This window comes from Peromyscus leucopus, chromosome 1, assembly GCF_004664715.2.
Source record: "Peromyscus leucopus breed LL Stock chromosome 1, UCI_PerLeu_2.1, whole genome shotgun sequence".
In the NCBI taxonomy this organism is placed as follows: Eukaryota; Metazoa; Chordata; class Mammalia; order Rodentia; family Cricetidae; genus Peromyscus; species Peromyscus leucopus.
The window spans coordinates 154910300-154929696 of record NC_051063.1 but is presented as its reverse complement, the minus strand read 5'-3'; the positions used below and the strand labels follow the sequence as shown (position 1 = coordinate 154929696).

The 19397-nt window shown below is 41.5% G+C and overlaps 1 protein-coding gene across 2 annotated transcripts in view; it reads right to left on the bottom strand.

Moving 5' to 3' along the window:
- The window catches only part of Nell1 (neural EGFL like 1), an 850988-nt gene that overhangs the window by 615802 nt on the left and 215789 nt on the right, over positions 1-19397 (bottom strand). For both annotated transcript variants that reach the window (XM_028880172.2, XM_037199200.1), the window contains exons 6-7: positions 2968-3040; positions 2265-2347 (exon numbers count right to left, since the gene is read on the bottom strand). In XM_028880172.2, the coding sequence (XP_028736005.1) occupies positions 2265-2347; positions 2968-3040 (156 nt within the window). The remainder of the gene's footprint in view (positions 1-2264; positions 2348-2967; positions 3041-19397) is intronic.

Sequence of the window (19397 nt, the reverse complement as noted above, 5' to 3'; positions counted from 1 at the left end):
TGTGTGTGCATGTCTGCTGTGTAAGTTTGAGGACATGACTTCCTATCTCCATTGTCCGCGTAAAAAGCCATGTGTGCTGGCATGCTTATAATATCAGCTATGGGGATGCAGAGACAGGAGCATTTCTGGGGCTCACTGGCCAACCAATACAGTCAATTGGTGAGCTTCAGGTATAGTGAGAAACTCTGTCTCAAAAACTAATGTGAGAAGATTATATATATATATATATATATATATATATATATATATATACTGTCGAGATTCTAGATGACCATAGATAGATTCCAAACAATGCAGTGGAAATGGAAGAACAACTCCCCTGCAGAATCACACATCTTTCTAGTTTAGAAGGAACAGACTTACAAAACTGCAAAGCACCAAGGGAGTGGGTTTAGAAGGTGAATGAAACCATTTTCAGCTTGCAATTTCCCACAATTAAATGTCTTCCATTTCACAAATGCCCATTTTACATAATACTATTCAAAGGGTAGAGTTCCTTGTGGCTCCTAGACAGTGCACAGCTCAAAAGAGAAAAATGGCATTGCTGCATGGGGGAGAATGGGAAAGAAAAGAGCATCCTGTGAGCTGAGAATGGAGGCCAGTCATCACCTGAGGCTGAGTGGCATGTGTCTTGTTCTAAAAATCTGCTAGCATGCTAAAATATAATTACCAGTATTGAGATCAAGCTGCTACAGACAATGTGACATAAAAGCTTCTATGTGCCACAAGCTGGGAAGGTGAATAATTGCCCACGATTCCAATTTCCTCCAAACTCTCAAGGTGAAAAGCTAATGCTTTAGGACTCCAGCCTCAGTCTCCATCTTTCTCTTTAGAAAAAGTATTCTGTCTCTCTTTTCCAGACAAAAGAAGATTTAGCTTGGGGCACTGGGAAGACAGCTTGGTGGCTTACATGTTTGCTGTGCAAGCTTGAGGACCCATTTTCATATCCCCATTTACCTGGGTAAAAAGCCATGTGTGCTGGCATGCTTATAATATCAGCAATGAGGTTGCAGAGACAGGAGCATTTCTGGGGCTCACTGGCCAACCAATACAGTCAATTGGTGAGCTCCAGATATAGAGAGAAACTCAAAAACTAAGGTGGGAAAAGACTCAGATAGACAGCAATATTGACTTCTGCCCTTAGCACTTAGGCACGGATGCACCCACCACATGTACACACACACACACACACACACACACACACACACACACACACACACAAACTTGAAGAAGATGCCATGGCTAAAAATCTAGTGTGAGCTAAAAAGGCTGTCAGCCATGGCATGATCGATGGCTCCCAATCACTTACCCACCTCCCCCTACATTTCCACTTGCCACAGCTGAGGCCAGCAGCAGTCAGCCACAGGTAGAATGGGACTAATGGATCATTTTCACCATTATTAAAATTCTTACTTTTGCAGAGTTTAATGTCTCTTAGGCCCAACCTAATTCTTCCTTTGCCCTAGGCCAGAGTCCACATCCAGGGCTGATCACTGCCACAACAGCAGCATTTTCCCTTTTGTTTTGTTTTCATTTCTGTGCCCTTTTCCACAAGGCTTTGGAGTTTCGTGTAAAGCCACACTTCATGAATACATATGAAAGCTCCTAATTATTTACATTTGGATCTCAGCAACTCAATATGAACATGAAGGATTGTGTTGCTCATCATTGCCTCTTTATGTCTAACAGGGTCCCAGGAAAATACCAGAGCCATACACAATGTTTGCTGGATAAATGACGAAGACGTATTCTGCATGATACAACTAAAGGTATCTTTGCCCCTTCACTTAACTCAGAACCAATCTGAAAATGAGCCACATATTAGAAGCTTGATGTAATGCCTTCCAATGACAGAAATCTGCCCACGATAGCTGTTTTACCCTCCTGATTATTATCAATTATTCTTAAATCCAGAATACATTAGCTCACAAGCTGCAGTGATTCTGCCCATATATCATCTCTCATTGTTACTGCCTTCATAGCCACTGGGTAAATTCTTTTTTTTATTCAAAAGGAAGCTACAGTGATATAGACTGCGTTCTGCTTCCCAATACTTCTCAAGAAAACCATTGTGATACAGCCTAATCTTATCAAAGACCTCAGTCATTGTGCTTACTACAGGTAGTCCCATTTCAAGCAAAAATAAAACATTTTGTAGTAGCACTTTATACATGCCAAGCTAAAAGTATTTCCATTAAAACAGATCGCTCTGAATTCTAGACAGGACCTAGAGACAGAATATCGCAATGAATTTAGACACCTACTTTTGCAGTCATCTTGGCCAAAAGCTCTTGCAAATCCATTATTCCTTGAACCAGGCTCAGGAAATCACTGCATGTTGGACAAGCTCAATAAAGAAAACAGAAGGTATGTGTTGATCATGTGCTCACACAAGAAAGAGAAACTTGAAATGAGTTATTTAACTATACAAGGAGTTTGTTTTCTTGGGATTAAAATTTGCAGGAAATGATGGGATTTCTGGTCCTGATGCTGTTTGCCTCACTTTTATTAATAATAAAAAAATGGAAAAGAAGAGGCAGTTAACTGAAAAGAACATGATTTTTAAACTAAATCCTCATATGAATTGAAAGGTAACTGATAAAAAGAGAAACCTTCCAAGAAGTAACTCACACCCGGATCAAAAATTTTAAAAAATTGCTTTGTGAGATACATATTGTTACCTTAAACATATATTTATATAATTATATTAAATATATTTTTGTTCTAATGTACAGAACTTACTGTCTAATCCTTTCTTACCCTCAGACTTTAATTTTGTAAAGAACACAAAATCTTTTTGCTAGCTTGAAAGACACAGTAATATCTACAACAGATACTCCTTTTACTGTTTCCACCCTCTCCAAAGTCAATCTTATATAATTTGTGGATATCCTTCCAGATGTTTTTGTCCAACACTAGGAACAAGTCATATAATATTACATTCAGATGTGCCTAAGTACCACTTACTGCGATTTAGGTTAGGACACTGTGTGATGAACCCGTTCGGCATGAAGATGATCTTGCCATCTTGGATGATCCCCTGACAAGGAAGAGAGAAGTAACAATGAATGACAGTTGCCAGTGGCCCTGTGCAGCCCACATCCATGCAAGCCAGATGGTGTTTAGCAAGACTAGTTCACTCCAAAGGCAAGTCAGCCTTGGCCAGGACCATTCCACTGCTCCAAATCACCCCTGTCTAGAAATCGTTTGTACATTTATCTTCAGAAGGCCATGGTTAACTCCTTCTGGTCAATGCCAGCAAGAGCAACAAACACCAAGGGTGCATTAGAAAGTGTCTGCATTCATAAACTATCAAATTACAAAGCCACTGTGGAATATAAACTCCTTTATGTCCTACTCAACCTGGAATATTGATTAATGATGATTTACAAGGCTTATTTTTTAAATGGGAAAGAAATACATTAAAGATTTCTCATCTTTGCATATATCTGTGTATAGTGTGTGTGCATATGTGTATGCTGTCTATATGAGTGTGGGCCCGAGTGTTAGGCTATACATGCATGCACATGTGTCCACATGAATGTAGCAGTCAGACATCTTCTTCAGTTGGTATATATTGAGGCAGGTTCCTCACTTGAACCTAAAGCCATCTAGATACTCTAGCTACCCAACTGGCTCTTGGCATCCCGTCTCTGCCTCTTATGTGCTAGGATGACAGGTAGGTGTCCATTCCCACTCAGCATTTACTAGGTTCTGGAGTTCCAAACTCCTGTCCACAGGTTTGCATGGCAAGTGCTTTACCCATGGAGTCATACTCCCAACCCCAATAAACACTTCTGTGGACTCGTTTAGTTAAGGAAATAAAATGAGACATCAAAGAAAAACTAAGCAACAATTTTCACTCTTTAACCAATTGAACAACACTGAGTCTTCTGGAGTCTTAAAACTTGATCAACATCTCTGAGGAGAAAGAACTGCTTTACTACAGCTCAGTCTGGAAGAAAAGACCAAATTTAAGATGGTCATCAGGTGCTGATCTCTCAACGAAAACATTGGCTTGGCTTTGGGATTTTTCAAGTTATAGTTAAGATTCTGTTTTTAGAGGGATTTTTTTCTTAGATCTATTGGAAGAGATAGAAGAGAACAGATGGAAGATGCGGACACTGGTTCAGAATATTGAGCTTCATCTATAAGTAAAATATAGGCTTAAGATAGTGTGCAAGTCTTTAGAGACACTAACATTTAACATTTATGTGCATGCCTTCTAAACAAGCAGTCAGCATGTGTTGCTCTCTTATTATTTCTGATATAAAATTTAATTGGAAATATTAATAGAAATAACAGGATCAGGGCAGATCAACAGCACAACTGTGCACTTTTTTGAACCTCATTGTCTTTGGGCAGGAAGCAGTGCTTATGATCACAAGAGGAGCTGGCTTCACCATGGGAGAGGAATCTGCCACTTCTCCCCACTATTAATTCATAAGCTCATGCAGCGATTAACACAACCTAAATCAGCTTTTCTCAGATACAAAAATGTTCCATCTTTCAGAGCCAAACAATTACTTCAAAAGGCAGGTCAACTTTCAAACACATTGGCACTTGAAAAGAAAAGAAAATTTGTCAAGCAGTGGTGGTGCACACTTTTAATCCCAGCACTCAGCAGGCAGAGAGAGGCAGATCTTTGTGAGTTGGAGGCCACCTAGGCTAAAGACTGAGTTCCAGGACAGTCAGAGCTGTTACACAGAGACACCCTGTCTTGAAAAACTAGATAGATAGGTAGATAGATGATAGATAGACAGACAGACAGACAGACAGACAGACAGACAGATAGATAGATAGATAGATAGATAGATAGATGAACAGATAGAGATATAGAAAGACAGACAGACAGACAGATAGATAGAATCTATGTTTAGAAGTCAGGTGAAGCCAAGTTCTAGACCCTGACTTTAGCTTACTGTGTGGACTGCACAAGAAGAGAGCCACCTTCTATGAGCATCAGTCACCTGGACGGGAGATGCTGCATCCAAAAGCTAACAATCCTTCTAACACAAGATTTGGGTCAATTTAACAGGCATCTGAATCTGCACTGTCACCTGTGAGTCCTCTTGTTTTTTAATTGCTTTTCCATTTGTGTATGTATATAGTGTGTGTAGAAATATATGCTTATATAGACAAAACTATTGATTTCCATTAGAGAACAAACCACCACAGAAAATTAAATGCCATGCTAGAAATCATCTGTCTATAAGAAACCTGAGCAGGACTGTGTAGGGGAGGAAGAAAGAGTCTCCGTGGAGGATAGGACCACAAAGGAAAATGGGAAGGAAAGAAAAGACAAAGTGTTGAGCATTCTGTCATGCGTAGGAACTCTGTCTATGAGAGAGAGAGAGAGATGTAATAGCAGAAGAGGGCTACATCTGTGGTGAAGAAGGAAAATTGTGGGAGAAAAGAGAGCAGTAGGGAGACAATAGGGAGAGATGGGGTAAACATGAACAAAACAGGATACTTAGGTAAAAATTCACAAAGAGCCCATTATTGTGTACATTTACTAAAATCTATAAAACATTTCATATGTAGAAAGTACAATATAATTTAAATTATGAAGCAAAAATATAATATTAAATTTATTTCTTCTTTAAAAAGAAAATACCTATGTAATCAAGTAGATTTTAGATAGATTTAGAATAACCAGCCACCCTGGTTTGCCCAATATGTAGAGGTTTTCTATAACAATCTTATTGCTAAAACTGAGAAACTCCCAGGCAAACCAAAACAGAGTACTGGTCAATCTTAGTGATACAGAAGTGTGCAGAAGACACACATGTGCCAGGAGAGGACCAGGCCATCTATTCCTGTCAGAAGATGTGGAATGGGAAGAGTTCTAAGAAATGTATGTGTTTTATATAAATTATCTCTTTCCCACAAAAATGGAAAATCACCTTGAAAAGATGAGACATCTATTGGCCTAATAACAATCTAGGGCATGATAGCCTTCCGTGGCCTTCTTTGAAGAGACCTGACTCATTTCAGATTAAAAAATAAGGTACAAATCACTTCCTACTACTTTTCCTTGCTTCTCTTTTTCCTCCTTTGATCTCTGGTGTGTGTGTGTGTGTGTGTGTGTGTGTGTGTGTGTGTGTGTGTGTGTGTATGTGTGTGTGTATGTGAGTGTTTGTGTGCAATGTGTGTGTGTATATGTGTGTGTGGTGTGTATGTGTGGTGTGTGTGTGGTATGTGTGTTTGCATGTGTGGTGTGTGTGGTATTTTTGTGTGTGTGTGTGTGTGTGGTGTGGGGTATGTGTGTGTGTAGGTGTGTGTGGTGTGTGTGGTGTGTATGGTGTGTGTGGTGTATGTGTCGGGGGGTGTAGGGTATGTGTGTGTATGTGATGTGTATGATGTGTGTGGTGTGTGTGGTGTATGTGTTTGTGGGGTGTATGTGTGTGTTGTATTGTGTGTGTGTCATAGATCATTAGGTGAAGGTCAATGATGTTGACTTGAAAAAGAACTGAAAGAAGGGCTGACAGCTTCCCAATGCTCATTAACACAAAAACCCAAAGCACTTGGTATTTTTTCTGAGAAAAAGTCATAGGGGTCAGCCCACACGTGGGCATGAAAACTTGTTCTTGCCACATAAATCAAGATGTTAACTTGATGCAGAATGGATACAAATCGATGCTGGGTTGAAAGAATGCTGGAGACAGGACAGCAATACCAACTGAAACTCACAAAAAGGTGGATGTAAACGTGCACAACCCATACAAGAGTGGGTGTAACTATGTGCATAACCCACAGAAGAGGGGTGTGATTGTGTGCACAACCACAGAAGAGGGGTGTGACTGTGTACATAACCCACAGAGGAGTGGATGTGATTGTGTGTATAACCCACAGAAGAGGGATGTGATTATGTGCATAACCCACAGAAGAGTGGGTATAATTGTGTGTATAATCCACAGAAGAGGAGTGTGATTGTGTGCATAGCTCACAGAAGAGTGGATGTGAATGTGCGTGTGAACCATAGAAATGTGTGTATATGTGTAACTGAGAGAAATATGGTATAAATGTACATATGGCCCACAAAAGTGCAGGTATAAATGTGCAGGTGCCCTACCAAAGTATTGCTATAAACATGCAAATAACACACCACAGAAGTGTGTGTGTAAGTGTAATTGTGCCCACAGAAGTGTGAGTATACTATGTGTGTGTAACTGACAGAAATCTTGGTGTAAATGTACATACTTGGGACCCAAAGAATGCTGGCATCCCACATCCTCCCCAAAATAAGGACCAGAAGTTCTTGCATTGACTCACCATGTTGATCATGCAGTGACTAGACATTGGTGACATGGGACTGGACTATCTTACTTTGCTTTTTGGTGCTGTGATAAACATTCTGAAGGAGGAAAGGGTTTATTTGTCTTAAATGCCCATCATCAAGGGAAGCCAGAGCAGGAACCTGGAGGCAAGAATTGAAGCAGAGACCATGGAGGAAAGCTGCTTCCTGGCCTGTTTCCCCATCTTGCTCAGACTGCTTTCTCATATAACCCAGGTCCACCTGCATGGTGGTGGTACAGTCCCCATGGACTGGACCCTCTGACATTAATCAGTAAGCAAATTTAAAAAGTCTCACATACATGCCCAACAGCACAATCTGACAGGTAATTCCTCAACTGAGATTGCATTTTCCCAGGTGACTCTAGTTTGTATCAAGGTGAAGAAAACTAACCAGTGTTGTGGGATGGGCTGTATGTTAAATTGTTCTGATTGGTCAATAAATAAAACACTGATTGGCCAGTGGCCAGGCAGGAAGTATAGGCAGGACTAACAGAGAGGAGAAAAGAGATAACAGGAAGGTGGAGGGAGACACTGCCAGCCACCGCCATGACAAGAAGCATGCGAAGATGCCAGTAAGCCATAAGCCATGTGGCAAGGTATAGATTTATGGAAATGGATTAATTTAAGCTATAAGAACAGTTAGCAAGAAGCCTGCCACAGCCATACAGTTTGTAAGCAATATAAGTCTCTGTGTTTACTTGGTCGAGTCTGAGCGGCTGTGGGACTGGCAGGTGATAGAGATTTGTCCTGACTGTGGGCAAGGCAGGAAAACTCTAGCTACAAATGGTGCCCAACATATTGGCAAGAGTTTCCACTTAAAACCTTATTAAAAAGATTCTAGCTGGGCGGTGGTGGCGCATGCCTTTAATCCCAGCACTCGGGAGGCAGAGCCAGGCGGATCTCTGTGAGTTTGAGGCCAGCCTGGGCTACCAAGTGAGTTCCAGGAAAGGTGCAAAGCTACACAGAGAAACCCTGTCTCGAAAAACAAAACAAACAAACAACAACAACAACAAAAAGATTCTAAAACGGAGCTAAAAACAGTTCCTAGTTGTCTCTTTCAAGCTAGTGGCAGCCTGTGTGTTTGAGCTACTATGGCGGGTTCCTGGTGTGTGCACTTGACCTGTAGTATGGCAGGAATGAGGCCTCTGCAAGTGGCACATAAAGCTTCGTAGTAGATTTAGCCTTTGGTAGTACAAAACAAAAAGAGATTTCTGGGCTACACGCTGCTTTGATAGAAGCATAGACCCACTATTTCTGAGAGTTGATGGCTCCCAGAGCTGATGGAAAATGTACCACTGCCATGTTGGGAAGCTGAAGTGGGTGGAGCCAGCAGCCACAGTGCCATTTCAGGCTTAGAAGGCTGCAGTTTAAAGCAATAGGCTCAAGGTAATACAAAAAATAAGCCACGTAAAGATGGCTACCACACAGAGAATCTGGATTATGTTCTCTTTGATATTCATAACTGAAGAAAAACATTTGATTGCAAAAACTGTTGAGTTATGCCAAAATGTATACTTTAAAGGTACCTTGACTTCAAAATTTGGATGTAAGGACATGTTGCTTTGGAAAGGAGGTTCTGCTTTTGTTTCCACAGAAAGCCAGAGGCTATGGATTTGTTCCAGATTAAGATGCATCAGGTTTTACCAGCCAAGACCACCTGAAAGGTCTCTGATGACACCATGGCCCAGATGATCCAACATCTAGAATCGTTTCAAGGCAACTGGCTCAGACGATACAGCCTCATGGACTACTCCACAATCCTAAAATTTTCTTTGTGTCCCCATAAGATACAGATTTGTCCTGACTGTGGGCAAGGCAGAAAAACTCTAGCTACAAACCAGCACAACTGATTTCTTTTTAACTTTACACACAAACATACCACCATGACACTACAACCTTTGCTTTCTTGTGTGTCCCCAGCAGAAAACACATTCCAACTTCAAGAATTCCACAAGTCTTTAAAATTTTCATCAGTTTAAAAGTTCAATGACTTTCAAAGGCCAAAGACTCTTAGCTGTAGATTTTGGTAAAATAAAATGTAAGTTGAATGCTTTCTTCCAAAATTGAAAAACAGGGACATAAAAACAAGCACTCTTAAGTAAAACCAATGTCCAGTATTGTAGCTCCAAATCCTGTCTGACATCTGAAACTCACTCACAATTTTCTGGCCTCCAAAGGGCCTTGGTGGCTCAGATTCTCCAGTTCTGCCATCCACAGCATACACAGCTTGTCTTGTAGGCTGATTCCACACCACACCTATGCTGTCCTTAGTGATTGTCCCATGGTCTTGTCATTAGCAATATGCTAGGGTCTCCACTGTAAGTGAAGCTGTGTCTTCACTGACAACCTTTCCTGTCCTTTCATAGTGACAAGCCTCAGTTTCTCTCCATGATTCACTCAGTCTTTGTATCTCCACTGCAAGTGAGTTATACCTTGCCAGATGGCCTCTCTTCATAGACATTCCAGTGCTGCCCCAGAGTACCAAGCTTCAGCAGCTTTCCATGACCCTTCAATCCAACAGCTTTCCTGCCACCAAAATCACCAAGTTCAGCTGCCAGCTTGTGACAAAGCCTTGGCCCCCTCTTAACTACACCTCCTATGTTCTGACCTTGAGGAATTACTCCAAAATTCTCAGAAGATTCCTACTCAATGATGCTCACCCCTTGATAATCACAGCTGATTTTTCAGCCCCAGTTAACCAGCATCTTTTGTCCCAACAAAGCAAAGGTTTCATATCCTTTCAAAAATTTTTTTCCTTTCAAAATTTATTGTGGTTATAGTTTATAAACACTCATTTTAAATATAATTTACTTAGAAAATAATTATATCATTTCCCTCTTTGTTAATCTCAAATATGTGAAGAGAAAAACCACTAACCTAAATCATCATGGCCTAATTAATTAAAGCAAGCTTTTTTATTTCTGTACATGAGCTGCCTCCCCACTAAGATGAGATTCAATAGGTCAGCCATGGATGTGAAGAAGATAGAGTTTTTAAAGCTCAGAGGTAAGAGGTTTCCAAATGTGGGGTTTGGCATGCAAAATAGGCAGGGTTATAGGAGCAGAACATAACCATAACAAGTTAGTCATAATGGCCTCCTGAAACAAAGACATGTTGAAAGGTGGTCATAACAACAGATAGTCACAATAAGGTAGTCATAACAACCTTTTGAAACAAAGGAAGGGTTGCAAAACTTCTTGAAGCAAAGACATGGTTGCCGTTTCTTAGAACAGGCAGTATAGAACCATTTGTAGTTAAGGCTACAGGTAGAGTGTAGCCCAATCCTTGAGAAACAGAAGTTTAATCATAAACAGGAATAAACCTAGTTTGTCTTTACCATAAGATAACTTTCAAGCCTAAGATGGAGTCAGGCTGGTTCATCACCTTCCCTTTCTTCCATCCAACCTCTCCTGTGCCCCCTTCTTATCTCTTTCTCAAATTGATGACCTCTTTTTCTTAAGTCAAACTTAACACAAAAACAGCCCTGATAGAGTCTGTGAGGGTCTCTCAAACGTTCCTCTGCAATTTCACAAGCCAGACCTCCATTGTCTGCATTTATGTCAACATTCTTATCTATCAGGCTTCCACAGAAAAGCCTATTAAGCTTGATAGATTTGCTATCAAGATTTGCTCAATAGATTTTCTAGCCCAAAGCATCAAAAGCCTTTCACAATCCTTTCCCATACCAACACGATCAGGTCCACCACAACAATAGCCTGCTCTCTGGCACCAGTTTCAGTCCTACTTTGCTTTCTGTTGCAGCGATAAAACAGAGAGCACAAACACCTTGGGAAGAAAATGGGTCATTTGGCTTACATGTTACAGTGAAGTGAAGCCAAGGCAGGAACCCTAGGCAGGAACTAAAATAAAGACCATGGAGAAATGCTGTTTCCCTGGCTTGCTCAGCTGCTTTTCTTATACAGTCCAGGACCACCTGCCTAGGCATGGCACCACCCACAGTGGGCTGGACCCTCTGACATCAATTCTTGATTAAGAAAATGCCCCCACAGACATGCCCACGGGCCAGTCAGATGGAGGCAATTCCCTCACTGAAGTTTCCTCTTCCCAGGTAACTCTATTGTATCTAGCTGAACAATAACAAGAGAAATGACATGATGGGAAGATGAACATTTGTCATGCTAAAAATAATTAAATTAACTTTAAGAGTTTAAACCACTAATTTTATAAATATAAAGGTAGGCTACAAAATATCTCGCTCAACCTTTTTCCTCCACACAAAAATTCACCTGTGAGGATTTCCATAGACAAAAAGGAGTCTTCTGGTACTGCAACTCCTCTCAAAAAAGAAGTCATAAAAGGTAAAAGACTGAGTGAGTTTCCTTACCCCTCCTCATTTATTTCTAAATGCATCCATACTCATCTGAAGTACTTGGACTGTATCTAACACAGCATGATGGGCCTATGTTCTTTTCAGCAGCATTCTGGGCCTGTGTTAGCTGGCCTCTGTTAGCTTCATTACCTATGTTTTATTTCATATCATTTATCCTGTCAGACTTCCTCAAATTTCAAGCTCCATAATTCTGAAATACCTTGATTATCTATTAAACACGTTTGGTCCTGGACCAACCCTGCTAGACTCCAGTTTAGTTGGGTTGGAAAGGAGCCAGAAATCTGCATTTCAGTGGAGTTGGAATGGACCCAGGACTCTGCATTTTCAAAAGCTGCTCCAGACCAACCTAGAATAGCTTGGTCTGCTGTCAATTATTTTCTTTCAGAACAAGAAGGTTTATTTGCTAAAAGTTCAGTGTTGGGAGAGTAGCATCTAACCCCTCCCATATGTGCAGTTCACTGTCTTGGTACTGAATGGAAGCTGGTTGGGTTGCTAGATACACAAACTCAGGATCAAGAGTATACATCCCAGTATCCTCTGTTCTTCCTGGGTCTTAGAGTTTGTATTATCTACACAGTAAATAGTCTAAGAGCACCAAATTCCTGAAGCCTGTTGCACAGTATTGGACCATATTTTTCTGAGAAGTTTTGATCATACAGAGCATTCTTTTTTCACCTAAGGACACATACCAGAAGTCTCAAGACTATGGGGAATGGACAACCAAGAACATTTTGGAAAAGCTTCTGCAGTGGTTTTGTTACTCAAAATGAGAACTGAGCTGGGGCCAAATAACCTTTGACCTGTAAGTAACTTAAGGCTTTGATACTTTTAATAGTTTTCCTGCTGTGCACCTACATCCTAAACCAAACAGTACAGGTCTTCTGACCCCAAGCAGGCACTAGGGTGCCACATGATGCCAAAGCTTAAAATGCATAACTGTGGTAGTGTGAATGTGATTGGCCCTCATAAGCTCATAGAGAGTGGCATTATTAGGAGGTGTGGTTTTGTTGGAGAAAAGTGTGGCCTTGTTGGAGAAAGTGTCTCACTGTGGGGTGGGCTTTGAGGTCTCCTTTGCTCAAGCTTCACTCAGTGTGACACTCAGACTACTTCCTGTTGCCTGCAGGTCTCAGCTCCTTCTCCAGCACCATGTCTGCCTGCTTGCTGCCATGTCCCACCACGATGATAATGGACTAAACCTCTGAAAAATATAAGCCACCCCAATTAAAGGTTTCCCTTTATAAGAGTTGCTGTAGTCGTGTCATCTCTTCACAGCAATAGAAACCCCAACTAAGGCGATAACTTGCAGGAGTCCCACAGTGCCAAACACGGAAGTAAAGAGCTCTTCTTACTGAAATGACTGCAGCTTGTCTTCATTGCCCAGTGCACCAAGTCATTTACATTTGATGCCAGCCATTTGCTGAAGCAGTTTTAAACACTGAAGCGAAGAGCTGCTTCTAGGTAGCCTGATGTCATCCACACACCACCCTCTCATTTATTTTACTAATTTGCTCTTTGTCTGTGGAGCTACATCTCAGGAGGATGTGAAACCCCAGGGAACACCTCAAGTGAAGAACCCACACGTTTGCTGTTGGTCAGGATGGAAGGCAGAGGAGGAACCCATTCTCTTCCTTTCCTCTAATCCACCTGTTGCCAGCTCTAGCTCCTGCAGACGGCTTGCCATGAAATTGAAAAATAAATTCCCACTAATAGGTGGTACATTTGGGGTTTTTAATGTTTGTGAAACTAACTCCTATTATTTCCAACATTTTTTGTTGTTCGGTAAGAAAAATAGAAAGATATAATAAAAAAAAATCAGAAAATGATGCCATTAAGACCCTCTTACATATAAGATAACTGAGATTAGCAAACCCTCCTAGACACTCAGCACTCTCTCACACAAATGAAAGATGCTTTAAGGCCAAACAAATGCTAATTCTTTTTTAACGCTCTTATTTCCCTGCAGATCTCTGTTTACATTGAAGAAACTGGTTCTGGGTTTTTTTGTATGCTAAAAACACTGAAACAAATTGCTTTGAAAGGGAGAGGCAAAGTGGTGGGAGCGTTTCCTGCCAGGCATGTAAATATATGGATGAAGATGTGTTCCATTTATAAGCTGGCAGACACCCAAGCTCTGACAACAGGATCATGGGAAGGAAGGGCTGGTGAGGAGCATTTTCAAGATGCAACCCATCGCCTAGCTCTGCCCTGAAGACAGTGAATAAAATATCCCAGCTTGCATAAAAGCCAAGAAAGACACTTGTCGACTTTCATTATGATCCATAAAAACTGTCAGCTCATTAGCATATCATTAGCTGCCCTGCTGTTTCCAAAGTCTTAACGCAGAGAAATATTAATCTGTAAATGTATACACTTTCCAGTGCTGCGATTCCAGCTTTCTGCATGAAAGGGAAAATAGGAATTAAGAACGGGAGGAACCCAATATAGCTTCTTTTGCTTTGTGCCCATAAACATATGTTTACCATCTGCGGGATTATGGGAAGCAGCTGAGGTGAGAAAACAACAGCTGCCGTATTAAGGGAAAGTTGTAATCAATTTTACTTTGCAGCGACAGCTCAGCCGTTAAAGGAGAGAGAGATGACCAGGTGAGAGAAAGCGTTCGGGGCTGGGGCTGTCCTCGGTAGAGTGTTTGCCTAGCATGCTTGAAGCCCTGGGTGGAATCCCCAGCACCACATTAACAAAGGGTAATGGCAGAATTTAGGATTGCAGGTGGGAGGGTCAGAGGTTCAGTGTCACCCAGCTTGGATTACATGAGACCCTTGATGGGGTTAAACAAAACAAAGGGGAAAGGAAAGACTTTCAGGAGACAGAGAGAGATATACATACATACATGTATGTATATATATATGTGTGTATATATATATATATGTGTGTGTGTGTATATATATATATGTTTAGAAGCTGTCAGAACATCGAGTCCCTCGTCTCTTTACCCTTACTCCCTTTAGATCTTTTGAGACAAGGTAGACCAGGCTGGCTTTAGGTTCCCTATAGCCAACTGAGTATGATCTTGAAATTCTGATCCTCCTGCATCTACCCCTTACAAGTGTGTGCCACCAATCCAGGTCTATGCAGTACTAGAGATTGAGTCCAGGGCCCTGTGTATATGAGGCAAGCACCCTACCTATTAGGCTATATCCTCAGCCCCTACAATCAACCCCTGAAGCATCCCAAACTCACTGCAGTTCCTCTAGGTTTATTTTTTTTTTAATTTTTCATCTATCTATCTATCTATCTATCTATCTATGGTTTTTTGAGACAGGGTTTCTCTGTGTAGTTTTGGTGCCTGTCCTAGATCTCGCTCTGTAGACCAAGCTGGCCTTGAACTCACAGAGATCCACCTGGTTCTGCCTCCTGAGTGCTGGAATTAAAGGCGTGCACTACCGCCATCCAGCGGTTTATTCATTTTTAATACTCTGAAATAAGAGCACAAACAGCTAAAATGCATGACAGGGAAAATGAGTGGGTAACCAACCATCCCAGTAATGAAAATCTGTGACAATCATGTCTCTCTCCACTGGATAGCTAGTTCCTGAGAAAGATGCTGTTCTGAGGTACAGAAACTCTCAGATTGTGTGCATGTTTCACAGGGGACTCCAGTGGTAGAGAGGCTTGTGTACCCCTCACCAAGGCCATGCCTCATTCTGTGCTCCTCAATCTGCATGGCTGTTATCAGCTGTCTGTGACAGTCCACCAGGGCTTGACATGTGAGATGCTCTTGCTTTACTTTGCCTAGGAAGCCACACATTAATATTTAAAAATAGAGAATAATATTATTTTAGCCTGAAACACATCATATGCATTTAACTGCAGAGCGATAAAGCAGGTGTGTGCCTTGGCCCAGGAGGCAGAATCCCAAGGATGAATGTGCAAAGCCCTAAGATGTGCTGACTCTCAAGATGTGACTGCCTCCTCTTCAGGCAGAGTTTTGCAGCACTGAATTAATCAGGAGATAATTTCTGTAATAAGACGCTGACATATTCCCTGTACCCAAGTCATCATATCTCACCAACGGATAGCCAGGAGCATTGTCTGGTGCCCAGAATTCTGAGGAGATGATATTTGAGATCCCTGTGAGCATCCCCCTGAATAACTATTCATACTACTGCTGGAAGGCAAGAACTATCCTGCTGCCCAGGGAAATAGGCTGTGTGGAACAGGCAGCCTCTTCTCTATCTCTTTCCCCAAGAATCAACTGTTCTCTAGCTCTGGAAATTCAAAATAAATAATAGGTTTGGTCACATCCATGACACATGAGATGTTTCTCTAATCAAGAATGAAGCATGTGTGTGCTCCCCTACCCCTATGAAGCTTTTAATAAATACCTGTTGGATGAATGATCAGACTGGGGGGGCAGGCTTAAGCATCATTTCCATCACTTATGGGTTGTGTGGGGTTGGCAGATCGCTTAATCTCTCTGAGTCCCATTGACTTAGCTGTACAATGGAGATAATAATCACTAGCTCATTAGGATCCTCTGAATGTGAGGTATAATTAGCTTAGGTAATGATGAAGAGTCTGAAGCCTCAAAAGTACTAAGTTATTAATTCTCTTGTCCACATCCCCCCACCTACATCTGCAGCAAAACAACTGTCCAGGCTCAGAACTTTTCCCATCCTCCAGGTTGTTCTCTCTGTGTCCTGTCCTCTCCACATCCTCTCTATGTCTTTCTGTGTACTCTCCACGACTTTCCTGTATCCTCTCCATGTCTTCTCTGTGTTCTCTACATGTTCTCTTCATGTCCTCTCTGTGCACATAAGCATGGATGCCCAAGACCCCTCGTGCCTAGAAAGTCATACTTTCCAAGGCTACAACAGATGGGGACAACTGTTCTCTCAGTCGTATCCTCGTAACTAAAGTAGAGGTTCCTCTCAATACGAAAGTGTGTTTCACTTCTACGGTATGGAGAGAAGCACAGCATAAAGTACACAAGAGAGACAAGATGGACTGTGTGCAGTGCAGCCTCTTACATGCCAAGTGGCTTTAACACATATACATATTCAATCTGAATTACCTCTGTGACAAACTTATTTATCACTTTACAAGTAAGATGTCTACAATGGCTAATTTTCTATGTCAGCCTGGACTGCATCTGGAATCAATGAAAACCCAAGGTGTTGAGCACTCCTGAGTGGGATTTCCTTAATCAGAATATCTGAAGCACAGTAACCCATCCTAATTCTGAATGGCACCTTCTGGTGGCAACCCAGACACAAGGGCATGGAGAAAAGAAATTTTCCTTTTAGCCTGCTTCCTTTCACTCTCACTGGCAAACCCATCTATTCGGTTGCTGCAGCTTTCCATCACCATTTTTGGAACCAACTTCTTCAGGATTACCACATAGACTGAAGACCAACAGCTCCCCAGGAATCCTCCAGGCCTTCAGTGGCAGATTGGGACTGTGGAGACACCCAGCCTTCAGGAATGAGAAGCTACCAGATTCTTGGCATCTCCAGTGTGAATCAGACATTGTTAAACTGCCCAGACTACATGCTGTGAGCCAATTTAATAACTCCTCATTTATGCATATTCATTCTATAAGTGCTGTACCTCTAGAGAAATCTGGATAATCCACTGTCTAATTCCTATCTCTACATTTACTCATTTTTAAGACTACAGGAAGTCCCTAGCTTTTGATAGTTTAGCTTTTAATTTTTCAAATTTGCAACAGTATGAAAGCAATACATATTCAATAGAAACTGTATTTAAAATTTTGAGTTTTTGTCTTTTTATGGGCTCTGGGTATATGGTAAAACAATGTCAAAAATGACAGAATTAAAAGAGACTCTTATCAAACTCTGATTGAAATGAAGTCAGGACAAGACATAGATGGGATGCATGCATACTTCCTGATAACAGAACTACCACAAAAGACTCACCCAAAAATGCATCCTCTCAAAAACTATGAATGAATGGATACTATTATCCTCTCAACAAACATGAATGAATAAATACTATTAAAGCAATACTCCTCTGAGCAGCCATTCACTGGAATGGAACTAACCACACCCATATAATTGAGCCTTACAGTCAAACATAGTCATTTTCAAACTATTTGTGTCACTTCTTCATTTTAATTTTTAAAATCCCATTTCTTCTTTCCTCATGGATATGAGCATGGCCAGCCATGACACTCATCTCCTGACTGAAGCCCCATGTCATTTGTGAATGAACTCTTCATTGTGGAGGACTGGTCTCGGCCATTCATTCATGTTGACAGTCTTCCTCAGAGAGCCACAGCCACAACAGACCAGTGGCCACAAGATCAAGAGGAGAAAGATCCTACAATGCGAAATGGAGATGGCTTTGATATGCTACTCATACTAAATGAAGTTAGTTAGTTAGTTAGTTAGTTAGTTAGTTAGTTTTAGTCAGGGCCTCATGTATCCCAGGCTGGATTTGAACTTGCTATGTAGCTAAGACTAGCCTTGAACTCATGATCCTCTTGCCTCCACCTCCCAAGTCTTAGGATTACAGGGATATACCACCATGCTCCAGGAGCTAAATGAATTTTTGACTTAATATATTTTCAACTTATAATAGGTTACAATCATTCAGAGCTAGGTACTAGTTTAAATACTTTCTAAATAAAATAGAGACAGGTTCTTAGCCTGGAAAGCAAGAACAAAAAAGTAAACATATAAATGATAGCAAGGAAGAATTACACAATTTTTAAGTCTCCTACTTTAAAAATTACCAAGTCTTCAAAGACAGCAACAACAAGCCTTAAATCAATCATGGAGCCCTACTAAGTGCAGCATCATGTAGTAGGACTACATGTGTCAGCTGTTTATGAAGCCAGCCTTCTCTATACATTCAAACCAGTGAATATGATAAAACAGAGATGCTTCAGTGAGAAAGTATGAGAAAATGACTTCAGTGTAGGGGCTCGTCTTTCTGCACCCACACATCCAGAGCCACAGTATAGACCTCACATCTAGAAGAGGCGCCTGCTTTCCAGCTTTGAACACAGGGTTGGCCTTATGATTCATTTTGGTCAGTAGGACATGCTAGAAGTTGCTCTGTGCCAGTACTAAGGCCAGGCCTCAAGAAGCATGTCTAGTCCCTCTCCTCAACCATCCCCAATCACCACAGAAACAAGTCCAAACTAGCCTGCTGGATAATAAGAGACATGTGGTTCAAACATTATCCCAGCCAATCATGTGACTGAAACTACCCAAGATAAATCAGACTTCATCTAGTTTCACCAGCCTGCTGCAGGTACATGAGTAAATAAATGTAGGAGGGAACAGCCAAGGCTGATCCTTACAAAATCTTCCAACTGACATGTGAACTTCATGACTGAAGCCCCAGAGTTTTGAAAGAGAGGAAAAGAAATGGAGAGGGGGAGGGAAGGAAGAAGGGGGAGGGATAGAGAGAGAGGTAAAAACCATTCTGAAACCCTGGCATGTTCAGGGGACTCAGACATTGCTGGAGCTGCAGTTATATTGTGGACAGATGAGAGACAGTGACATGAGATCAGGTTGCAGAAAGGCAGGAACCAGATCTTACACCGGTGTGTCATGCAATGCAGTCACCTCAGGGTCTGGAGAAAAGGCTTGTCAGTTTGGAGCACTTCCAGGTCAATCATGAGGACCAGAGTTCAGATCCCAGCACCCATGTAACAAGCTAAGCATGGACCTGCACATGCCTATTGCCCTAGCACTAAGTGGAGTGGAGTCAGGAAGATCCAGAGATTGCTGGCTGGTAGCCAAGTGGAAAGACACAG